Source organism: Sphaeramia orbicularis, chromosome 6, assembly GCF_902148855.1.
Source record: "Sphaeramia orbicularis chromosome 6, fSphaOr1.1, whole genome shotgun sequence".
Classification (NCBI taxonomy): domain Eukaryota; kingdom Metazoa; phylum Chordata; class Actinopteri; order Kurtiformes; family Apogonidae; genus Sphaeramia; species Sphaeramia orbicularis.
Window position 1 is genome coordinate 3,979,483 of NC_043962.1, and position 24,557 is coordinate 4,004,039.

The 24,557-nt window shown below is 35.8% G+C and overlaps 1 protein-coding gene across 4 annotated transcripts in view; it reads left to right on the plus strand.

The window, feature by feature from the left end:
- Nucleotides 1-6,358: 6,358 nt before the first annotated feature.
- The window catches only part of plcg2 (phospholipase C, gamma 2), a 53,797-nt gene continuing 35,598 nt past the window's right edge, over nt 6,359-24,557 (plus strand). The window contains exons 1-12 of one of the 4 annotated variants that reach the window (XM_030137477.1): nt 6,359-6,515; nt 13,471-13,659; nt 16,858-17,007; nt 18,697-18,790; nt 19,192-19,239; nt 20,481-20,565; nt 21,937-22,017; nt 22,104-22,147; nt 22,246-22,318; nt 23,080-23,181; nt 23,289-23,407; nt 23,546-23,631. In XM_030137477.1, the coding sequence (XP_029993337.1) occupies nt 13,476-13,659; nt 16,858-17,007; nt 18,697-18,790; nt 19,192-19,239; nt 20,481-20,565; nt 21,937-22,017; nt 22,104-22,147; nt 22,246-22,318; nt 23,080-23,181; nt 23,289-23,407; nt 23,546-23,631 (1,066 nt within the window). In that variant the 5' untranslated portion in view covers nt 6,359-6,515; nt 13,471-13,475. Of the gene's footprint in view, nt 6,516-11,488; nt 11,525-13,467; nt 13,660-16,857; nt 17,008-18,696; nt 18,791-19,191; nt 19,240-20,480; nt 20,566-21,933; nt 22,018-22,103; nt 22,148-22,245; nt 22,319-23,079; nt 23,182-23,288; nt 23,408-23,545; nt 23,632-24,557 lie in introns of those variants that run through there. The other 3 variants (XM_030137476.1, XM_030137479.1, XM_030137478.1) reach the window with 3 other exon arrangements.

The following is a 24,557-nucleotide window of genomic DNA, read 5'->3' on the forward strand; positions in this document are numbered from 1 at the left end:
TTTTGATTAATCACAATTAAATATCATTCATTTTTAATCTACATTAATTGTGTTTCATTTTGCAACCAGACTCAAGAAAGAAGGGAATATATCTGCACTTAATGTGTTTGTCACAAGCTGCATTAGCTGAAGTGCTAGCAGAATCCCCGTCTAATGTACAGTATGCTTTGCATTAATGTGATATTTTAAACTGGAAGTGCTTTGGTGAAAAGAAAAGTCCTTCCTGCAGAATGTGCATAATACTTTATGTGGGTCGACTGTTCAGTCTTGGGTTTTTTCGTCCACATATTTCCATCCAGAGGGCCAACGTGATGTTTATTGTCTTCCATCTTTATGGGTGGGTTCTGCTGCCTGTCACTACCACATCAACTGGGCATTCACACATGCACACAGGTAACTCTACTTGAACAAACTGCCCGAAATGTGTTGCCAGAGACGTTCAGAGTCATTCTGCTGCAGAGAGATTAATTGCATTAAAATTTTTAATCAGATTAGTCATGATGGTGGATTAATGCATTCATTTCAACAGCCCTTGTAAAAATACAAAATATGATAAAACTAGTAAAAATATACAGATATATAAGATACACTAAAACTGATAAAAACAGATACACAATAATAGGATAAATAGTGTCTAATAACACAACCAGAAAATAAAACTAATAAAGTCACACATCGTAAAAGCCAGTGCCAGATTTAAAGTGTTCAGAAAACAACCGAAGACAGTAAGTCATTTCTGCAGGAAAAGTCTAATGTCCAGCACTGAACAGATTAAAATCAGCTGTTTGTCTGCAAATCCACCTCAACCTGTGTTTCCCAAACTTAGATTCAAGCCCCGAAATGGATCAAAGAGTTGTTTTTATGTGAATTAATTTTACTTCATTAAAACAATAGAAAAGTGTTCCTCCGAGAGAAAGAGTTCATGAATACTAACCCCAGTTATGACAAAAATGATGTAAAAGACGTAAAAATAAAATGACGTAGAAGTTGTGAAATTGACTTAAAGACACTTTTTATTTTTAAATATTTAATTAGAACTTTTTCACATAGACTTATTGTACAAAAACAAATATGTTGCGCCGGACATTATTTACCGTAACAGGCAAAAAAAAAAAAAATTTGCAGAGCTGAAATTAATTACAACAATTACTCCAAGTTCAACAACCTCAGCCTCTAAAGACACTTAGAGACTGTTTTGACAGTGAATAAGTCAGTAAAAATGGACGTCTGTGGTCATGAATGACATGTTTTAATTTTGTGAAGGTGTGCAGTGATACAGAATAAATATAAAAAAATTTTACATCAAATCCAGTAAAACCAAAGTAAGATGTAGAAAATAAAGATACAGTATTTACATTAAACTGTAAGAAAAAAGGTGTCAGAAAACTAAATATAGATCATCAAAACTCTGGTTTCAAAAGTCAGGTTTGGGTCAGTTTTACCTTTAATGTGAACGAAGCCTGTGATTGATTTAGATTTTCTCTGAAATGAACTGTGACTGTTTATGAGTTTGTGGTGATGAATCTGTACGATGAAATAATAAAAACCTGAATATATTCAGGCCAGACTGAATAAACCATAATCATATATTTAATTTAATGACCTTTAAGCTATTTTTCTACATTTTTGTCATTTTTCTTTGTTGTTTTGCTGAACATCATGTCTGTGTTGCAGTTTTCTGACATGAATTACTACAGAATGTTTTATATTTTCACAGATTTTTTTTTAATCTAACATCATAAAATCATCATATATTGATATATTTTTATCATTGTTTTTTTTCCCATAAATGTCTTAAACCACTTCAGTTCTGCACTAAACCACCAAATGTTCAATTATTTTCAGGATTTTAACACTTTAAATGAGTTTGAAATTAAATGGTTATAATGTTTATTCATATAAACGTCAGTTCCCAAATGCCCTTCAGTCAAAGAACTATGGCTAAATTTAAAAAATCTCCACCCTGTTAATGATTAAAGTAACAGGGTTGAACTTAAATGGTTCATCTAATATTTTAATGATTAAGCTCCATCAGTGTCTTTTCATCAGAGTTAAACTGTCCTGATAGAATACTGTTACAGACATCTGGCAACAGGAGTAGGGTTTTTTTTTGTTATTTTGTTCATTTCGTTGATCATCTCATACATTTTTGTTCATTTTTACTCACATTGTAGATTGTTTTATTAATTTTTATTCATTTTATTGATTATCTCGTTCGTTTTGTTAATTAATTTGTTAATTTTGTTGATTATTTTGGTCATTTTTATTAATTTTGTTGATTACTTCATTTTTCCTTTTTTTTTTTGGTTAATTTTATTGATCATTTTGTTCATTTTTTGTTCATTTTTTGTTCATTTTTGCTTCATGTTGAATATTAATCTTTCAGGAAGTGGCCAAAATTCACCTGCACAAATTGAAGTAAGTAACAGGTGCACCCTGTTATTTATTAATTTTAATGATAATGTTTGCTTAAAAGTTTTCCACCCTATTAATGGTTGAAGTAACAGGGTTGAACTTCAATGGTGCGTCTGTTCTGTAATATTTTAATGATTAAACTCAACTAATTTCTATTCCTGAGAGTTCAGCCGTCTTGATAATATGACGTCACAGACAGCAGCTGGTAACAGGGCTGACCTGTTACCTGTAACGTTCATGTATCAGGACATAAACGGCTGAATGCGCTTGTGTGGAATGGACTCATTTGCTTATTTCAGTGTCTGCATTTGAGGTGGATAAGGTTTCAACTGTTGCCATAAACACAAACGTCAGACTCAGGATGTTGGATGTTAATTGTACAAACATCTGCTCAGAGGCTCAAAGGCAGCTCTGTTACCCCCCCCCCCCCTCATCTGTTGATGCAAATGACTGAGGCAAGTTACACATGCAAATCTGTTCTGTAATCTACAGCCTGCACTGATGGACACGCTTCAATGAAGTATTTACACTTGTCTTTATGTTTGTGCATGGAAATGATTTTGTGACAGAAATGAGACGGTGATGTAAAATCCAACATACCTCATCTATTTTTAGAATTATATTAAATACTGCGTTGAAGAATGATGAACATATTATATGCACACAGTTAACCCTCCTGTCCCGCCCATAGAGGACCTTCCTAAAACACCAACAGCCCATAATATGCACAGTGTCATACTAATGTCACAATTTTTTTCATAGTTTGTTTTTAACTTTATTCACATTTTTTGTGTTTCATCAACTTCACCATAAAGAAAAATACCAAATACTCAATAACTGTCATGTTTTTAACCCTTTAAATGCCACGTTTGTAATGGAAACAAACCATATTTTTAATGCAAAAAACACACAATGTTTTTTCTTTTTCAATATTCTATATAAAAATTAGATTTTTTTTTTTTTCCATCCTGTCATATGTCAGTGATTAACACCAACATTGCTTAATATGCATTATTATTTTTTGTTCTAGGTCAAATGTGCAGGGCGCTAGTGTTGTAATTTAATATTGTTTACAATGTGCTGATTTTAGTGGATGGGTCACAATTTTAATAATCATGTAAAATGAACAACTTTTGAATTTTGACCTAAAATACTTCTGGGTTCCACCTCCTCCAAGAGAAGAATTGTGACGTCTGTCGCATTTCAATGATGCAAAGGTCAGATGAAATGATAAAATTATATTTACAAAAATAAACACGAAATGAACAAAATTCTCAAAAAGTAAGAAAAATTTACCAAAAATGAACAAAATCTTCATATATTTTAAGAAAATTTTGTCCAGTTTTAGCTCATTTATCATAAGTTTAAAATCAAACCAGCCAAGAATTAACAAAATTATTGTGAATTGTGAAAAAAAAGTATATATATATATATATATATATGAACCTTTTTACCAGTGCAAAGTGTGCATTATATGCTCACCTCAATAGGTTCGTAGTAAGTACTAAGTTTTTGTACCCAGTGTTTCTAAATCCTCGTCTAACAGCTGAATTTCTTTCATATCTGGTGTCGTTCATGAAATATGAATATATTTGATGTTGTGTTCAGTGCCCTACATTTATTCTTTCTCTTCAGTGAAAGTGGTTTAGCTTTATACAGATCATCTAAATTCCCAAAAGATGATCTTTTTTGTCTTGTGTGGACAAATGATCATGGTGTGTCCTGCTATTTTTATTAGAATTTCCACAAAAAAGTTATTTACATAAGATAAAGATCTTGTTTGTAGAAGGAAATATAATAACCTGTTGATACAAATATTACACCTGACCTACAAAGTCATAGTTTTACCCTTTGGGCTCCATTAGTTTGTGTTAATACTGACAATTCATCTCTGAAGACTCACAGTGCATAAACATTATTACCTTGAACAAAACTATAACTTCACACAAGTAAATGATCTTTTGTGCACAAGGTAAGTTGCACAAAAATATTTCTGTTTGCACATGATCATGTATTTGTAGAAGGAAATACTGAACTAATAGTTAATAAGCTACAGTGTAACCAGCAGCAGTGACACTGACTTTATTATGCAAATTTTATGAGTTGAACTAAATCAATATTAAAAGTACGACTCTATATCTGTGTACATGAGCAGTTTTAACTATAAAATGCATTGTTTTAAATGAACAGAGTGAAATAATCCTCTCCACACTGTTATTGTCTTTTCTTTATCCTCAGATGTGCACAGGTTTCATCTTTATCCTATACATGATCAATGAAAAACACACTTCTGACATTTGTATCTGAGGGTTAAATGTTCATAGAAGATGACGGTGTTTCCATGGTAACTATGGAGCCTCTGAGCGTCCAAATGTGTCATATTTGATGACCATGAAAAGATGACAAACTGTATTTGACACCAATTATTTACATGTATTGATGGGATTAGTGGATCAGCAGCTATTAAACAGTTACATCAGTAGATACTTTTGGTTTTTCAGGGTTCAACTCAGGTTTTTCCATCATATTTTTAGTCCAGTTTTAGTCCAAAATATTGTTACTACATCTGCTTTTAACCCTTAAAGATGCAGAATTATTAGCGTTATTATTTTGGACATTTAACATTTCCTGAGTGATTTATCACTATTTATTACTTTATCCTCTGCATTGAGCATTTTTCAGTTAAAATCCAGTATTTTCCTTTATTTAAACCACTGATGGTGCAGATGTTCGTGAATATATGTATTAATAGAATTAATATTTTTTTAATGTTTTAGATCAGTAGGTGCTTTTGGTTGTCAGTAGTTGTTTGTCTGTTTAAAGGTTAATTTTATTTTTTTATTAAAGGTCATTTTATTCTGTTTCCAGCCTAAAAACATATGTAATATAACTTTATCCTTTGTGCACAGAACAATAACTTAAAGGGCTCATATTTGTCTAAACCCACTTTTCTTTGTCTGTGGTTCATTTATTTGTGTATTTGGACCCTAACAGTTCATACAGTTTGAATTTGAACCCTCCAGCTGCTGCAAAACTATCTTTATATTCATTCCGGCAAAAATTGAGTGGATTTCTACAACCTGTTTTAGTTCCTGCTTAATTTGTTAAGTTTTATAACTAGTTTTGTCCCAACATTTGCACATATCGGGTCCAGACTTTAAACAAACATTTCTTTGAGTTCGACATAATTGTTTGTCAGCAGTAGCGGTTGTAGTCCAGACTGAAAATATGTCCAAACTTTGAGCTGATTACCTAAAATGTTCAGTTGTTGGTTGAATGGGACAGAGCAGCACAGCTGACAACCTGGAGGGGGCGGGGCCTGAAGCGGGTCATGTGCATTTAAAGGGCCAGCGCTCCAAACCACCTTTCTGGTGTCATTAGTCATAAATAGGGTTGAAGATGGACCTGTGGAGTTGAATGAATGAAGAATTCAGAGCCAAGCAGAGCATTTACAGTTTATGGAGACCACAGGGAAATGTTTGAAAATGCATAATTCCATTTAAAAAAAGAAAAGAAAAAAAAAGTAAAATATCACTCCTTTAATGAATAAATAATTATTATTAATTCAGTCTGTATAGATTTGAGCGTATGCATTGTTTCTGAAATCTTCCTGTCATTGTTTTTCTGAGCTCATCGTTAATCACCTGTGGATGAACTGCTGTTGGACCGGAACGGAACGGACCGGAATGAGTCCGCGAGCCGCACTTTGAACCACCTGTTACATACCGATGAATAAAAGCAGAAAAGCTGCACAAACTCTTCCGTTTTTCTTGTAAATTCGTTCTAAAACAGTGGGTTCGGTCCTGTTGGCTCCGGTAGACTTGTGTTGGTCCGGTTGGTCCCGGGGGCTCGTGCCCTTCGTGCCGCAGATGTAGTTTGCATAGATAGGCGCGCGCTTCCGGACTTTTTCACTGGGCTGGAGCTGAATGTGCGCGCGGTGACTTCCTTCTGCTCAGATAGAGGAACTGAGGCAGCTCTGGGACTGGAACTCACATCCTGAACTCTGCGTGTCATCACCGTCCGAACATGGAGAGCACATAGAACCCACAACCAGAACCGCAACCTGAACCCGGACCGGAACCAGCACCTGGACCAGCAGGGTGAGTGTGAGGGGGTTCGGGTCCAGACCTGCAGGTCTGTGGGGGGTCAGTGCGGGTTTGGGTGACAGGGGTCAGCAGAAACCAGGGGAGTCCGCCTGTTCCTGGTCTGCATGGACCCGGGCCTGGTACCAGACCCGCATACATCCAGTCCTTAAACATCAGGCCTGTTCTGGGACTCTGACCTGGTGTGAAAAGGGGGGGAGGCAATCTATGGGCCGCGGGCCAAAACCGGCCGCCAAACGGTCTAATCCGGTCCAAGGGAGGAATTAGTGAAATACAAAAATTAAACTTTTTTTTTTTTTTTTTTTTTTCTCGAACATGCAAAGAAAAATAAGACAAAACAAAGCAAATTAAGCCATAAACAAAATAACATTTAAATGGACAGAATCTATCTTCAAGCACATACAAGTCTGAGTAGTGCATGGTCGAAAAGGAGTAGGAAGAAGTATAAACGTATTTAATCCTACCCCTCAGTGCTTTTATACCTTTATCATTAACTTAATACAACAATCAGCCTATACTATTTCCCTAATTTTAGCATCGAACCACAACAATCCATAATGCAGTAACTGAATTATCCACAACAGTCTGTTCATGTCAGTGCAGTCATACAAACAGACTCAACAAATCAAACATTTTCTTCAATAATTCCAGCAGATTTATCAGTACAACATCATTCATAAACAAACAGGCCTCATTTTCATTATTAAATACTGGACCTCTCAATAATCAATTCTTTCTATCTTTTTTTAAACTGAATTATGTTTGATGTTTGTTTTATCTCCACACACAATTTGTTCCACAGTTTTCCTCCACAGCTGGTGATACAGAAACTTTTTAATGTAGAGGGTACTTTAACTTTAAACTTTAGATCAAGGGTCTCAAACATGCATCCCGGGAGCCAAATGTGTCCCACCAAATGTTCTAATCCGGCCCCTGGGGTGAATTTACAAAGTGCTAAAATTCCACAGTCCAGGCTGTGGAACTTATTTTAGTGTCGGTTCCACAGACAGACCAATATGAGCTCATGTTAAATAATAACATAACCAACAAAAAATAATGACTCTGTATTTTCTTCTCGGTTTGATGTGAAAAAAATCTTACATTATGTCTATAAATAATGACAACTTCAAGTTTTTGTTTTAATGCAAAAACATAACATTAAATTATGAAAATATTTACATTTACAAACTATTCTGTAACAATAAAATGTGAACAACCTGAACAAATATGAACAACCTGAAATGTCTAAAGAAAATGTTCTGCCTGTTCCTAAGTGTTTAGTGTCTTTGTAGATTCAATCCATAATACACATGTATAAATGATAAGTTGAGGCATAATATTGTTAAAATTGGACTTATTTTTCTTAAGAAACTGTTGTGTTTTTTTAGGTTATTCACATCTTTTTTTTGTCTGGATAGTTTTTAAAAGTATTAAAAGTATATTTTTTTACACTAAAACGAAGACAAAAATTTGGAGCTGTCATTATGTATAGGTTATTATGCTATCAAGGTCAAGGTTACTTTATTTAGACCCGCAGGTAGATTTGTTTTGCAGTCTAGGTGATTGCCTTGGCATTACAACAACACATGCATTAAACATGCAAGACAGGCACTTGATCACACTTACAGACAGGACAAAAAGTGCTCAGTGTTTTTTATTTGTTTTATTATTTTACTGGTCCGGCCTACTGGAGATCAAATTGAGCTGAATGTGGCCCCTGAAAGAAAATGAGTTTGAGTTTGCTTTAGATATTAAACAATAAAGGATGTTAAAACCATGTTAGTTCAGGTTCTACATTCAGACTAAGAAGATCTAAAGTGGGTCAGAGCAGTAAAATAATAGCATAATAACATATAAATAATGACCAATACAAATTTATCTTATTGTTTTATAGTGGAAAAAAGTAAAACTACATGAAAAAGTTTACATTTACAAACTATCCTTTTACAAACAATCTGAATTACTTGAAATGTCTTATAAGAAGTAAGTGTAACTGTACCAATATTCTTCCTGTTATTAAATGTTTAGTGTATTTGTAGATCCACTGTCATCTGTTTGCTGTAATGTCTTTCTTCATTTTTCTTCAGACAGATTTCCTCTGTCTCTTGTTAATATATAATATGTTAACATGCACTAGTGACATTTTTCGGTACCAGCTACAGAGGCGTGTGCAAAGCCACTCCATCCATGTTAGATTTTTACTTTAACTGATGTGTTCACACCACAAACACAGACAAGTTATTCAAATTTGGGAACATTCCTGTATAAATAAAAAAATCTTAACTGATACATGAATGAATGAATAACGATGTCAGAAGATGAATGTCATGACTCCGTTTTAGAAGGGTCAGATTATTGAGATTAAAGAAAACGACGCCAACAGACAAATAAAACCTGGACGGACACTGGTGTCGTTTAAACATCTAGTAAAATCAAATTTAAAAAATGGAATATTATAAAGCATGTCTGTGTTGAATAGTTGAAGTAAATGTGCTTCTAAATGCACAATGTAAAGAGAACTGAAGCAACTGGGACTTGATGGGATGAGAACCATTAAGAAACAGCTGTCAGAGTCAAAGAACAGAAGTGATAAAACTAGAGTCGTTGTTTTCTCCACTGGACTCAGCTGTAAATGTAGAGAATGGAGTTGGATGGTAAATGTCAGCGTTTCTTCAACATGGGTCAGTGTTTTTCTGAGGCTCATGAGGGTATACAGTTATTACCTCCACCAAGGAGGTTCTGTTTGCATCTGGGTTTGTCTGTTTTTCTGTTTGTTTGTTTGTTTGTTTGTTAGTGAGATAACAAGGAGGGTGGGGGCACTGATCTGCTTTGGCTGAGGTCTGTGCTCTCCGAGTGCTTTTCTAGTTATGGGATGTTCTTATCTTTGCTAAGTTGCTGCTTGTTGATCCACAGTTCAGACTAAAGTGTGACAGTTCTGACCTAGTTTGTTGGATTCAAACAGATCTTTGTCTTAAGAGTCTGGTTCAATCAACTCTATATGTAAAGTGTCAGGAGAAAACTTTGGTTATGATTTGACCCCCCCACCCCCACCCCTCACTCCTGTCCAAACGCTTTTTGTGTCCCTCACAGTTTCACTCTGCAGGTGCACCTGGGTATTATTACTGTATATTAATTGTCGTTTACATTTTTAAAAATGATTTGCCAAACTATTTTTATGTCACCATTTATAAAACATAGACTAACATCTTTTCCCAAAAGTCTGCTCTCCCCAGTATAAAAACTACCACATCACAGGTCACATACTGGTATGTTTATACTTCTCATCCAACCACAATCAAATTCACTCTATCCGGGTGGTGCCGTTTATCTGGATAGGTTTTTTTTTAATTTAAACAATGATAAGCCGAAATGAAATAGGAGTAACAAGGCTATTTTTAAAGTGTAAGGAGTCGAAAGTACAGATAATTGAGTGAAAATCTAAGAAGTAGTAATAAAAAGTCAGCTGAAAAATAATTACTCCAGTAAAGTTTAAATAACCGAAATTTTTACTTAAGTAAGGTAATGAAGTATTTGTACTTCGTTACTTGACACCTCTGGGGGTGTGAATATTTAATATTTCTCTTTATCTATGGACACATAAATGGTCTGAGTCATTATATAAAATCAGCTGAGTGTAAGTGTTCACCCTGGTATAAACGTGCAGACGTGGCTTTAATACCAGGTTACTTGGGTCAGTCTGTGATGATGGTGAGAGTTGGAGGAAACCAAAAGCCCACATATGTGGTGCTTTTGGTTTCACCACTTTGAAAAATAATGAAATTCTGAGGTTTTATTATGAATGGACAGACACTTACAAATCAGTACCATTTTAAACCTCTTGAAATGTGATTTTAGTTTAGTTTAGTTTAATTTAGTTTAGCTTATTTCGAATAGGCAACAAAACAAAATAATCCTACTCAGTCCTTATAAATGAAACAGATTATAAGAAAACAAGACACACAAACAAAAACATGTACATATACATGAAAACAAAGTTTGACCTCATTTGCATATTCAAAAAGGAGTGGGAGGAAGTATAACTTATTTAATCCCACCCCTTCTCCACACAACAGTCTATCATTTAGCTTCCTATCACCTTAGCTACCTAATATTTTATTATTTTATACTATTTTCTTTGAGTGAATCTATCTGATCTGTTCATGTCCCTCACACTGTCCTTCTAACTATAGTGAGTTTGAAAAGTGCTTAAATGAAAAAAATTAAAATACTTTTTGAATGTTATTATACTCAACAACTTTTTCAATAAAAAAAGTCATTTTGGTCATTTATATTTTATTTTCATAATAATATTTAACATTCTACACGTCCTTTAAATTGCTGTCCACCCTGTTACTTTGGGGGAACCGCCTCTTCAGTAATCTGGTTGGTGACATCACTGATGACATCATCATTATGAGCGTCTTCATTGGAGGTGGAAACATAGTCTATGAGAGTATTTAGTATTTTCATTTACATTTCAACATTTTCATCATTTTGTGTTTGGACTTAGATGTGGTCTTATCATGTCCACCCTGTTACCATAAAATATGGTTTAATATAAAACTTTACACAGTCTTCTTCAAAGATGACCTACTTTACCAACCCAAGGTCCAACATGTGGTCATTAAATGTTAACTTTAGCCAAAACTGTCCACCCTGTCACTTATTTTTACATGTGTTTCTTATTTTGTTTTCTGCTTGTACTTTGCTTGCAAAAAAATTCTTAAAAATGTGGGATCTTGGCCAACATGCCTTTGTAACAGCCTACAGTCGACTGAACACGTTGAACATAAAGTTAAGTGGAAAATCTCAAGGTTTTTTTTTTGACATTTTGAGTCTGAAAGGCACGCTATAGTGATAATGACCCATGTGTGTTATATGCGTTTATACGTGGTGTGAATATGAGGAAGTAGCTGCTGTTATTTGCCAGTGGTCCTATGGGGACAGTCCCTTTACAGAGATAGGACCGACATTTCAACAGGGAAACTGGAATAGTCATATAAAAGGTAATCATTAACTTCACCTCTGGACACAGTGGAAGGAGTTTTACTTTTTGTTTCAGGTTTTTTAATGTGTGTTAATGTGAACAGACAGTACTTCCTCATACTTACGGACATAAGGTAGAATTTCCCATGGTCAAACATTTTTTCATGGTGTTCTCACTTTGGTTATAAAACATTTTACTGCATAAATACGTCTTTCACAGACTGGTATTATCGTACGCATTATTTTTTTCTCTATGTCCAAACCCATAAAAGTGTTTTTTGTCTATTTCCTGTTCAGTGCAAACTGATATCCAAAGCCCTTTTGCCTGTGGCTCTGTTATTTTTATATCCCATTGGTGATTTGCAAGTTAAATATTAGGCGTGATGGTGCACCAGGCTGCACACGGTTCAACACTGCTCTGCTTTAAATCAACGTCCTATCACTGGACTCCATGTCTCTAGTCCATCTGAACCATAAAACTTTCCTGTTGTCACAGAAACTGTTGTCATTTGGTGAAATATTTGAACTTTATGCAACTGCACATTCATGTAGTTTATGTGATGTTTTGGTCACAAGTCAGTGTTATATGTAAAAGCTGCAGTTCAATAGGATTATGGTTTATTCATAGTTCTCTCAAATGTTTTTTTTTATCAGGCCCATTTTTTAAAAAAAGAACATTTTCTGCCCCCCCCCCCCACTCCAACAAAATTGTTAGAATGGTTGAAGTTTAACTTTTATTGAAATAAACATCAATATTCTGACCATTCTTTTTGTTTTTCTTTGAATAATTTGTTGTGCAAATTAAAAATAACTTTACCTTTTTCAATAATACTAAATACATTAATAATGCTTCAATAATACAAATAAACTCAATAAATATAATAAACTACTTTTCCAAGTAAAAATATGAAATGTGTAATTATCTTGTCATAACCACCACAAAAAATATAAATGTTTTTTAGGACAACAAACAGATATTTGGTGACAAAGATGAATATTTTAACAGTATAAGTTGCTGCAATGAGTCAGTTTTCTATGTCCAGCAGCAGCAGTAGTCTGTGGTGTACGTTGGAAGCTTAGTGGTGATCAGTGTGGCTTTGAGTGCTTGGGAGTCCTGCATCCTACATTTCCCATAATGCAGTGGTTCCCAACCTTTTTTGGCTCTTGACCCCATTTTAATATCACAAATTTCTGGCAACCCAAGACATTCAAAATGGAGACTTTTTTTTTTTTTTGCTGAAATTAATTTGTTTTTGATCATGTAATGGTTTGCTATACTATGTTGCAAATAAATGTTAATGTTAGAGGACATTTAGTCTATATAATGTATATTATTCTGGACAGAGACAGTAAATCCAGGTGTAGATTACTGCACAAAGAGAAAATTTTATTTTCCTTGGTCAGGATATGTACAATCAGTCCAGCTGTGATTTACAAGGAGGACAATTAATACTGAACAAACAAGAACTCAAACTATTAATTATGAAAGAGCTGCAGCATCTGAAACTGACCACAATGAACATTTGACACATAAACAGAACCACAGTGCTGCAGTTTCAGCTTCAGAGTTTGTCATGTCTTTTATTGATTGGGACTGTCTCCATCAACTCAACATATATTTTTTATTAGTAAGTTTTTTTTTTGTTTTTTCTCAAATACCAGAAATTTCAGGTGACCCCATTTGAATTCCAGGCGACACCACGTGGGGCCCCGACCCCAAGGTTGAAAAACACTGCCATAATGCAACAGAGGGTATAGGTTTTCTAGCTGTCTTTAAAATGCATGGTCAGTGAATGCTCCTTAAACAGGTACATATAGGTTGGCAGCTCGCTGTTACTTAAATGTGCGCTATATGCTTGTGCTAGTGCTAATGCTAGTTGTATTTTGGGTCAAATGCAGTGACTGAATTCTCCTACAGGGATGATAAAGCGAGTTAACCTTTAATATGTCTGTCCTGTCTCAGCAGCAGACATGGCTCGATGGGGGCAGCAGGGGGAGATGACGGAGTTCAAGAAAAGCCAGATCAAACGGGACATGGAGATGGGCGTGGTCATGACGGTGTTCCGGCAGAAGGCGGAGCGACTCACTGTGCAGGTCATCATGGAAACACAACAGGTGGCGTGGACTCGCACCGCAGACAAGACGGATGGCGTTTGTAAGTATGATCCATGACAACCAGGATCATTATTACGTATATGCGATCAGTATTGATAAGGTCAGATAAGTATTCCATGTACTCGATATGTAGGGTCGTCGAGTATGGACTGCATTTTTACACATTATACACATATCTGTGACTGCATTTACCAAGTTCATCAATCATCAGTAGGGGTGTAAGAAAATATCGTTTCTGCAATATATCGTGATATTTCATTTCATGATACTGTATCAATATTAAAAAGTACTGTATCGATATGTTTAGGTGTTTATTCAAATGGAGATATGGCGGAGGTCCATTTTTGTTTTTTATTATTTTTTGGAGAATCCTGCAAGCTCTTTTATTTTTATATTCACATGGGTATTTTGCTGCGTTGTTTGTACTAAAAAAGTAGTTTTGTGATTTTGCAGGTCATGCATGTAGTTTTGTTAAACTGATAGCACTGTTTTGTTAAATAATGGTTACTTTAACCATCCTAAAAGCACTTTTTACTGTCTGAGAGGCAGATGTTAGTGCCTTTGTTGGGATCAGACAAAAATAATGTTATGACGTTGGATGATTCGGGGACTGTGCACAATGCATTTTTTTCACAACTAATAGAATATGAACATTTGAGCAGAATCTTAAACTGTAATGTCTGTAAAACATAATTTCATTTATTTATTTGTGTATGTTTTTTGTACTTGTAATTTTATTTTTATTTAGCCTATCTGTTAAAAAAAATGTTTGTTTTTACAGAGGAAAGTTTTGTGATACAGTATTAAATCCTGTTCTGATCAACTAAAAATTTAACTATTTGTGTATATTTCTGGTATAATTACATTTTTGCAGGAAATAATCTCTTAGAAGAAAAAAAAATTGCTAACATTATCATGATATTGTGATGTATTGCGATATATCGTATTGTGGTCATAGTATTGTAATTTGTATCGCATTGCCAGATTCTTGCCAATACACACCCCTGATCATCAGTTGCATTTATTTTAACTTTTTAATAGTGATAGATGTTGGGGGTTTAGTCGGAGCCTGAAGTGATCATATTTGGACACTCATCGAGCTACTACCAAAAACACTCACTACACAGCTGCTATTGAACACTTGTGTTATTTAAGTAATTTCATCTACTTGCTAAATGTTTATAACCACAATGACAGCTTTGTGTAATGTATAAAAACTAGCATGCTAGCACTAGCTGCCCTAAAACACAGGATAAGATGACATTAGTTACTGTAAGTACACTGGAAACAGGTCCACTGTTGTAAAAATAAAATTTCCCTATGAATCATACATACACATTCTGGAGAAAGGTTGTAGCTAAATATAAAAGTGTTGTATCCTATTCTATTTAAAACTGCACAGCTCATCCAGTGTAAGAGAAAATACTATTCTGTCAGTTTCCTGTCATTTGTCAAAGTCATCATTCACTAGTTACATCTGTATTTTCTTTGTGTTTAATTCTAGCTTTGTCATGAATGTTTCAACTGTCTATCCTACTATGTACATGCTATTTAGAGAAACCTTTGTAGAAGTGTGAAGCAACTTCTGCACATGTTGAAGAATGCTAACATACTTTTTTTGTAATTAACTTTTTATTATTTTTTTCAGGCAGCATTTTCTTATCAGCATTTTACATTGCGTATATAACTTTTATATATGTAAAGAAAAACAAACAAAAAACAGAAACATACTCATACAGGGCAGAATGACAGAAATAGCAAAAATATACCAGTAACCTAAAATAGAGTTAATGGCAAATAACAAGTATATTTCCCATTCCAGTCTTTCCTTCCAGAAACCCTTCTCCCCTGTATAGGATTAACACTGAACATTTAAAGTGTGGAGGACGAACCCAGGGTTCACATGGGTCTATATGCATGTTACTCTTACCAAGTAAAATCAGCTGTTCATAGTGTTACAAAATCAACCCAGTTTTTCCAATAATTGGTGAATTTCTCTGAATCCAGTCTGACAGAAACAGTCCACTTCTCCATCCGGCAGATGTCATCTATAACCTCTGTCCAGTCCTCCATTTTTGGTGCATCCTTTTTTAGGCACTTCCTAGTGATGGCTTTTTTTTTTTTTTTTTTTTTTTTACTTTTTATTTTAATATTATAAATCACTTTTACAGTGCAGAAACAACAACAAAAAAACACACAATACAACAAGGGGGGATGCTGTTCCTGATACATTTGACTGCTTTTCCGGACCTGATCTGATCCTTGAATTTGGTCCGTTTCTCCCATCTTCGCTTTAAAGTTCCCATCTTAATCCTCAGATGGAATGTTAATTTTTCCAGGTATATATTTCCTCTATAATGTCCAGCCATTGTTGTAGTCGTAGAGGGTCACTTTTTAACCAGTAACTTGTGACTACCTTTTTGCAGCAAGAATTAAAATTTTAAATGAGTGGCTTCTCTTTTAATGACGTCATCAGGTATTAGACCCAGGTAGATAATCTGGGGGTCCACTGGGATTTTATAATTTAAAATATTCTTCATTGTCTCAATAATATGGTTCCAAAACATTTGCATTTTTACACATGTCCAGAAAATATGCCAGTGGTTGGCATTCGTGTGACCACATCCTTTCCAACATTGCTGCTGTTTTCCTAATTGTTTGCTTTTAATATTTGGTGTAATAAAAAAGCAAATGAGGTTTTTCCAGCCAAATTCTCGCCAACCTTTAGAACTGGTGCATGTTTGCTGCGTTTTACACATTGAATGCCACTTACTTTCAGACAGAGTAATATTCAATTCTGATTCCCATTTTGATTTAATGTAAAATGCATTCACACCATTACATTTTTGTAGACCCTGATATAATTTAGACACAGTCTTAGTGGGTGTGTGTTTGTAAGCTAGTGATGGCTTTTTTACCTGCCACCGACAATATTCTGAATAGATATTTATCCTGTGAGTTTGTTATCCCCTGGTTCTCTTTTCTCAAGTATATGGATTCAAATGTGAATGGAAATTGGACGATGAAAATTTTCTCCATGCTTTTCTTCAAAGCCTGCCAATAAGGCACAATATAAGGGCAGTCCCAAAATATATGAAAATGTTTGGCTTTATTTTCACCTCATAGTCTGCTAACATACTTTTATACGTTGAGAACAGATAGAGTCGGTTCTTCCACACAGATGCTGCTGTATCCTCATCACCTCCTACAAAATAACCCATGCCATGCTGTGTTTCAGTGGATCTGTTTGAGATCAGAGAAGTTCGTCCAGGGAGGAACTCCAAAGACTTTGAACGCTTTAAAGACGGAAAGGACAAACATGAGGAAAACTCGTGTTTCACAATCTTCTACGGCTCCCAGTTTGTCCTCAACACCCTGAGTCTGGGAGGTGAGTGTCAGCGGCTTAAACAGGATCCAACTGTATAATAAAAGTGATCTGCTTTAGTTTTTCATGGTTTAAGTGGTCAACATCCATGTCAAGCATTTGTAAATCTGTGTCATTTAATCATGAGCTGTTTGGGAAGACGTGGTGTCTAGCATCGTCTTCATTAGCAATTTCTTCCAACATCTTCTCTGATGAAACTACTGTTTGGATTTATTTCAAATTTTTTATGTGTCTTCTTTGGGACAATGTCTACGAACTTTATTCAGTTTTGGGAAATTTAGATTTTTGAAATTTTTTTTGCAAATTATTTGAAATATTACAAATTTCCCTTTCCTTCTAATGGTCCATATTTTGATGGTTTATAACATGTAAATGGCTAGAGATATCAATATAGTTAATATTGATCACTGATAGGAAGTCATGTATGGACTTTTATTTGGGTCCATGACCTTTGACCTTGAATGACCTTGAAGGGTCAAACTCAAGGTCACCAATGTCTACGTTTCAACAATCTCCTTCTCAGAAACTACTGGTCAGATTCATTTCTAATTACCTCCACCAGGAGGTATTGTGATCGCTTTGCTTTGTGTGCGTGCGTGCCTGTTTGTTTGTTTGTTTGTTAGCAAGATAACTCAAAAAGTTCTGGATGGATTTGCATGAAATTTTCAGGAAATGTTAATACTGGCACAAGGAAGACCACCAAAATTTAATCATTTCTTCTTTGTGCCAGTATCAACATTTCCTGAAAATTTCCTGAAAATCCATCCATAACTTTTTGAGTTATCTTGCTAACAAACAAACAAACAAACAGGCACGGGAGGCAGATCTGTCTTGGTGGAGGTCTGCGCTCTCCGAGTGTTTTTCTTGTTTTATTTGTGTCTTCCCTGGGACAATGTCTACAAAAAATTTTCACAGTTTTCAGAATTTTTGATCTTTGATTTTTTTTTTTCTTTTTTACACATTTTTGAAATATTAAAAATGTGCCTTTCCTTCTAATGGTCCATATTTTGATGGTTTATAACATGTAAATGGTTACAGATATCAATATAGTTCCTATTGATCACTGATAGAAGTCATATATGGACTTTAATTGAATTAGTTGAGTTCTCCTCCAGTGAAAGTCCCGCCCACTTCTATTGTTAGATTGATGTGCATCCAGACCACAGAACTGGAACATAGAGACAGAACCTGACAACCTCACACATTCAACTAGGGATTGATTCAGATAGAACATGACGCTGACATACGGGGACATTGGTCCTATTTTATGTGAAGGATTTAATCAACATTTTGGGAAATTAACTTTTTTATTATATGGGTGATAATGTGAAAAGGATCATTTTCATGGTGTCTTTGTCTAATACTGTTAACCATTGTATTATATAAGACCATGGACTTTATAAAGGATGAGGACATAGCCACTGATAGAACCTGTTCAAGTCTGGCATTTGCCTGTTACCGTGTTGCTTTATATTGAGCTGGAAGTGACCGTATTTGGACAAAAAGGGTGGATCTGGGAAAGAGTGAAGAATGCTGCAGCACTGACCTCTGGGATTTGGATTTACTGGAGCTCTGCACAAACTGCACAGAGCGGACAGTGATTGGAAGTCGTTTGATTCATTTAACACTTAGTCATGGTCCCATGTGATCCGTGTGTTTGTGTTAATGTTGTATGTTTTGTGTATTTTGCAGCTGATTCTGTGGACGAGGCTCAGAAATGGCTGGTAGGATTAGAACTGCTGAGGCAGGAGACACTGGCAGCTCCGACTCCGGTTCTGATAGAGAGGTAAATAAACACAAACACACACACACACACAAACACACAAACACAAACACACACACACACAGAAACACACACACCCTCACACACACACAAATACACGCACACACACCCTCACACACACACACACACACACAAACACACACACACAGACACACACAAACACACGCACACAAACACACACACAGAAACACACACACAACACACACACACAAACACACACACACACACAAACACACACACACAAACACACACACAAACACACACAAACACACACACACACAAACACACACACACACAAACACACACACACACAAACACACACACAAACACACACACAAACACACACAAACACACACACAAACACACACAGACACAGTCACTGATGTTTCTATGCTTTTTTCTAGTTGGCTGAGGAAGAAGATGTATTCTATCAATCAGACCAAGACAAACAGGTACTGTATCGGTTTCTGCTGGACTTGAACGTGTTGCAGAGTTTATTATAAAACTTCAACACATTTTTTCAAAACACTTGAGACAAACACAGCTGCTCAACAATAGCTGTCGTCCTGTTTGTCATCATCAGGCCTGTGTCAGTGATTAAATGATGGATAATCGTAACCTCATAACCACATGACCATTTTCCACTGAAACACAGCCCAGTCTGTATGCTTCTACAAACTGATGCTTGATAAGGTTTAAGAAGGGTTAAAGGCCTGACGTATGTCCAGACTGTGTATTTTATCATTTACACATCATTTCCTACTGTTTGACTGTTGTTATTTTAATGACGTCACCACGTTGTGTCTCATTTGATGTGAAATTCTCACTGGGGCTGAATTAACCAACCTACCGACTGACCGACCGACCGACCAACAATCCTACCAACAACCAACCAACCAACCTACCAATCGGCCGACTAACCTACCAACCAACCAACCAACCTACCAATCGGCCGACTAACCTACCAACCAACCAACCAACCTACTGATCGACCGACTAACCTACCAACCTACTGACCAACCTACCGATCGACCGACTAACCTACTAACCGACCAACCTACTGACCAACCTACCGATCAACCTACAGAGCAACCAAACTACCAACCGACTAACCTACCAACCAACCTACCGACCAACCAAACGACTAACCTAACAACCAACCAACGAACCTACCGACCGACTACCCTACCAGCCAACCAACCTACCGATTGACTGACTAACCTACCAACCAACCTACCGAGAAACCAACCTACCAAGCAACCAACCTACCAACCTACCAACCAACCTACCGAACCAATCTATCGACCAATCTATCGACCAACCTACCGACCGACTAACCTACTTGCCAACCTACCAACCAACCTACTGACTAACCTACCAATCAACCAACCTACCAACAACCTACCGACCGACTAACCTACCAATCAACCAACCTACCGACTGACCGACTAACCTACCAACCAACCTACCGAACCAATCTATCGACCAACCTACCGACCGACTAACCTACTTGCCAACCTACCAACCAACCTACTGACTAACCTACCAATCAACCAACCTACCAACAACCTACCGACCGACTAACCTACCAATCAACCAACCTACCGACTGACCGACTAACCTACCAACCAACCTACCGACCGACTAACATACCGACCAACCAACCATTTAACCAACCAACATTTGTTCACAGCATCTCCATGAAGGAGCTGAAGACTCTCCTTCCTCTGCTCAACTACAAGGTGCCTGGCTCTCGGGCTCTCAAAGACAAATTCGTGGTACGTCTTCCTTTATTTCATGTGGTCAATAATACAATCATTAAATTTACAACATGACAAACATTACAAAATATCTGTACAGTGAATAGAATAGAATAGAATACAATAGATCTTTATTGTACATTGTACAATGAAATTAAAAAGTGCAATCCTAAAAGGTACAATCATCTGACATAAAAAAACACACACACAATCGCACTCGTGGGTATGTCTCTTTATAATCACTGGTCTGACTCTATTGAATATCCTTCTGCAATAGAAGTAAAATTCTTAAGGGTATATGAATTGCATTTTTTTTTACTAAATCACATCCTTCTTAGACAGTAACAGTGTTTTTGGTGGAACATTAGTGCGCATGGCTTAGAGATATGCTGTTAAAATGATACAATCCTTGCAAACAAAAACATCTCATAAAAAATGTACATATTGTTAAAAAAAAGAAGAATATTTTATAGAGTATTGTTGCTAGCTACCAGCAGAAATCAGAAGTGTGGATAATACAAACTGAACTAGTTGCCCAATGGCTGAGTTATTCCAACAGTTTACATCCTGTCAGCCAGATGACTTCATTCATTCATTCATTCATTCATTCATTCATTCATTTTCTGAACCCTTTAATTGTCTATAGATGTGTGTGAGTCCTGGTTCCTAATCCTTTACAACCCAATGGATGACATATCAGTTAATTTACACTGTAGTGAATCAAGCTTCATCATTTCTAATAATAATTGTCCATGTTTTGATGGTTTATAACATGTAAATGATTATAGATATCAATATAGTTCCTATTGATCACTGATAGGGAGTTCTATATGGACTGTCATTTGGGTCCATGACCTTTGACCTTGTGTGACCTTGAAGGCTCAAACTCAAAGTCACCAATGTCTACATTTCAACAATCTTCTCCAGAACTACTGGTCAGATTCATTTCAATTTTTATATGTCTCTTTCTTGGGACAATGTCTACAAAGATTCACAGTTTTGAGATACCTTGATTTTGGAATATTTGACAAAATTTTGAAATATTAAAAATGTTCCTTTCCTTCTAATGGTCCATATTTTGATGATTTATAACATGTACGTACGTGGTTGCAGATATCAATATAGTTCCTATTGATCACTGATAGAAGTCATATATGGACTTTGAATTAGTCGAGTTCTCCTCCAGTGAAAGTACCATCCACTTCAATTGTTGGATTGATCTGCATCCAGACCACAGGACTGGAACATAGAGACAGAACCTGACAACCTCACACATTCAATTGGGGATTGATTCAGATAGAATATGACGCTGACATACAGACACATTGGTGTTATTTTTTGTAGGTGCTACAAGAGTGTCATTATTATTATTTTTTTCTTTTTTTGCAGGAAGTGGGAGCAAAGAAAGACCGTCTGGACTTTGAGCAGTTCCATAAGTTGTACAATCTTATAATGTTTGAGCAAAATGAGGTGAGTCTGACTTAATCCAAATGAAGTAACGTATCTTCTACCAACTGTTTTGTTTTACTGTGTCATTTTCTTCCATATTTATTCAGATCCTTGATGAATTTAAGAAGGAGTCATGTGCCTTCATCCTGGGGTGAGTCCTAGTTTTCTTACTCTTCTAATAAACATGTCGTTTAGTGGAATCAGTTGGAGTTTGGTTTGATCGTATATTTTTTCTCCTCCATTGTGCAGTAACACAGATAAGCCTGACGCCTCAGCCGTTCTGCTTCATGACTTCCAGCGATTTCTTATCTACCAGCAAAAGGTAAAATGATCTTAAACAACGAACAGTCATTGTATTAGAAATGTGTCTTCAATTCACATGTTAATCTTTTTTAATTGTTTCTGTATGTCTGTCAAATACTGTTATTTGAGTTTCATAGCAATCTGTGAGTTTTATTATCATAAATGTATTTGAATATAATCTATCTTATATTTGCTATATTTAAATATTAACCAGTGAATAAATTGAGAAGAGAATGGTTTGATGACATTTTCTAAGGCAAACCTCTTCAACAGAAGTGTTTGTTCTTATTTTTTTGGTAACAGTTCATTTAAAGAAGGCTTTATTTGTATGATAGTGATTAAAATTTGGACTCAGTTTCAAGATTTTTACCTGAGGTTTTTGTTAGACTTACTTTTGTGCTTTCATTAGATAGACAAAATGAAAAGAGACAGGAAATTAAATGAGGTCATCACACCCTGGCCACTACAGGAAGGCCTTAGCCTATGTGGTAAACGCTGTAAAAGATAAGCCACTGGGAGTTTTAATCTTGCAAGATATTTTAAAGATATTAGGAAATCAGCATAAAGTCACAATAAAACACTACAGTGGAAAATAACACTGCAGAGACGGAGCATGAAGTCTACCAGCAAAATAAAACAGGACCAAGGCGTGACCCCTGAGGCACTCCGAATTCTGGCCAGTGAAGAAACTTGATCCTGTAGCTCTTGGTTTAATCTAATCATCATCCTATTGTAAAATCCATTGATATTTATTTCTATTTTTCTTCCTCTGACCCTCAGGAACTGTGGGCCAATGATCTGAACCAGGTCCGAGAACTGATGACTATGTTTATTGACGACACCATGAGGAAAACCAACGATCCAGAATTCACCGTCAGCGAGGTATTCTGCATTACCAGTGTGTAAGACATGGAAAACACCTACTGCTTGATCTAAAGTGTCTCTTTTGTCTTCTTTTGTCTTCTTTTGTCCTCTTTTGTCATGGCTAGTTCCTTAGTTTCCTGTTTTCCAAAGAGAACTCAGTGTGGGATGAGAAGTATTCTGAGATCAATAACCTGGACATGAACAACCCTCTGTCCCACTACTGGATAAACTCCTCCCACAACACGTCAGTATCATCCAAGATTTATGTCATACTTAAGTGTACAACATTGGCTGATCACCTTCTATTTGTAGCAGACAGTATAGATACAGTATATGCAAAAACATGTTATTTAAAAGGCCTGTTTGATGTGTTCGTCCACAGATATTTGACTGGAGATCAGCTTCGTAGCGAGTCTTCCACCGAGGCGTATGTTCGCTGTCTGCGCCTGGGATGCCGTTGTGTTGAACGTCAGTATACATCCAACATTTTTTTTTAAACTTAATTTTTATTTAGTTTTGCTCATACTAACATACAAAGCCTTTTACATACATAAACATGTGTAATCAAACACCCCTATATGGCATGTATGAAAAAATATGAATATCTGCAGTAGATATTGATTATAATTAGTCACACATGAAACATGAATGACAGTATAAAGAAACAAAAAAAAAAAACCATACATGTAGGTGACCACTTCTAAATGCTTATTGTGTTAAAAGGTTAGTCGTGGGACTCCATCTCTTCGTAAATAGCTCTCCCAGAATTCTCAGTACATAGGTAATTTGCTCCATCTGATAATTCCCCTCACTTTCTCAATCCAAATGTTCTATGTTGGAGGTTCAGGTTTCAACCACTCGATAGTGATGCATTTACTGGCTGCCGTTAGTAAAATTCGCAAAAGGTATTTTTGGTTATCACCCTCTAAATCAGGGGTCTCAAACATGCGGCCCAGGGGCCAGAACCGGCCCACCAAAAGGTCCAATCTGGCCCACGGGATGAATTTGCGAAGTGGAAAAATTAGACAGAAGATATTAACAATCAAGGGTGTCCAACTCATTTTAGTTCAGGTTCCACATGCAGACCAATATGATCTAAAGTAGAATAATAGCATAATAACCTATAAACAGTGACAACTCCACTTTTTTAGGTTCTAGGTTCAACTGGACTAGTTTTGATCTTTTGAAGCAAAACTAGTCCAGTTGAACCTCATAGAACTACCAAGAAATTGAATGTGAAATTGTTCTTATTTTAGTTCCAAACTCCAAATTTTTACCAAAAATGATAATTTAAGGTATAATATTGTTAAAACCGCACTTATTTTTCTTACAAATTTAAGTTTTTTCAGGTTATTCTAATGTTTCTTGTTAAATGATAGTTTGTAAATATTTTC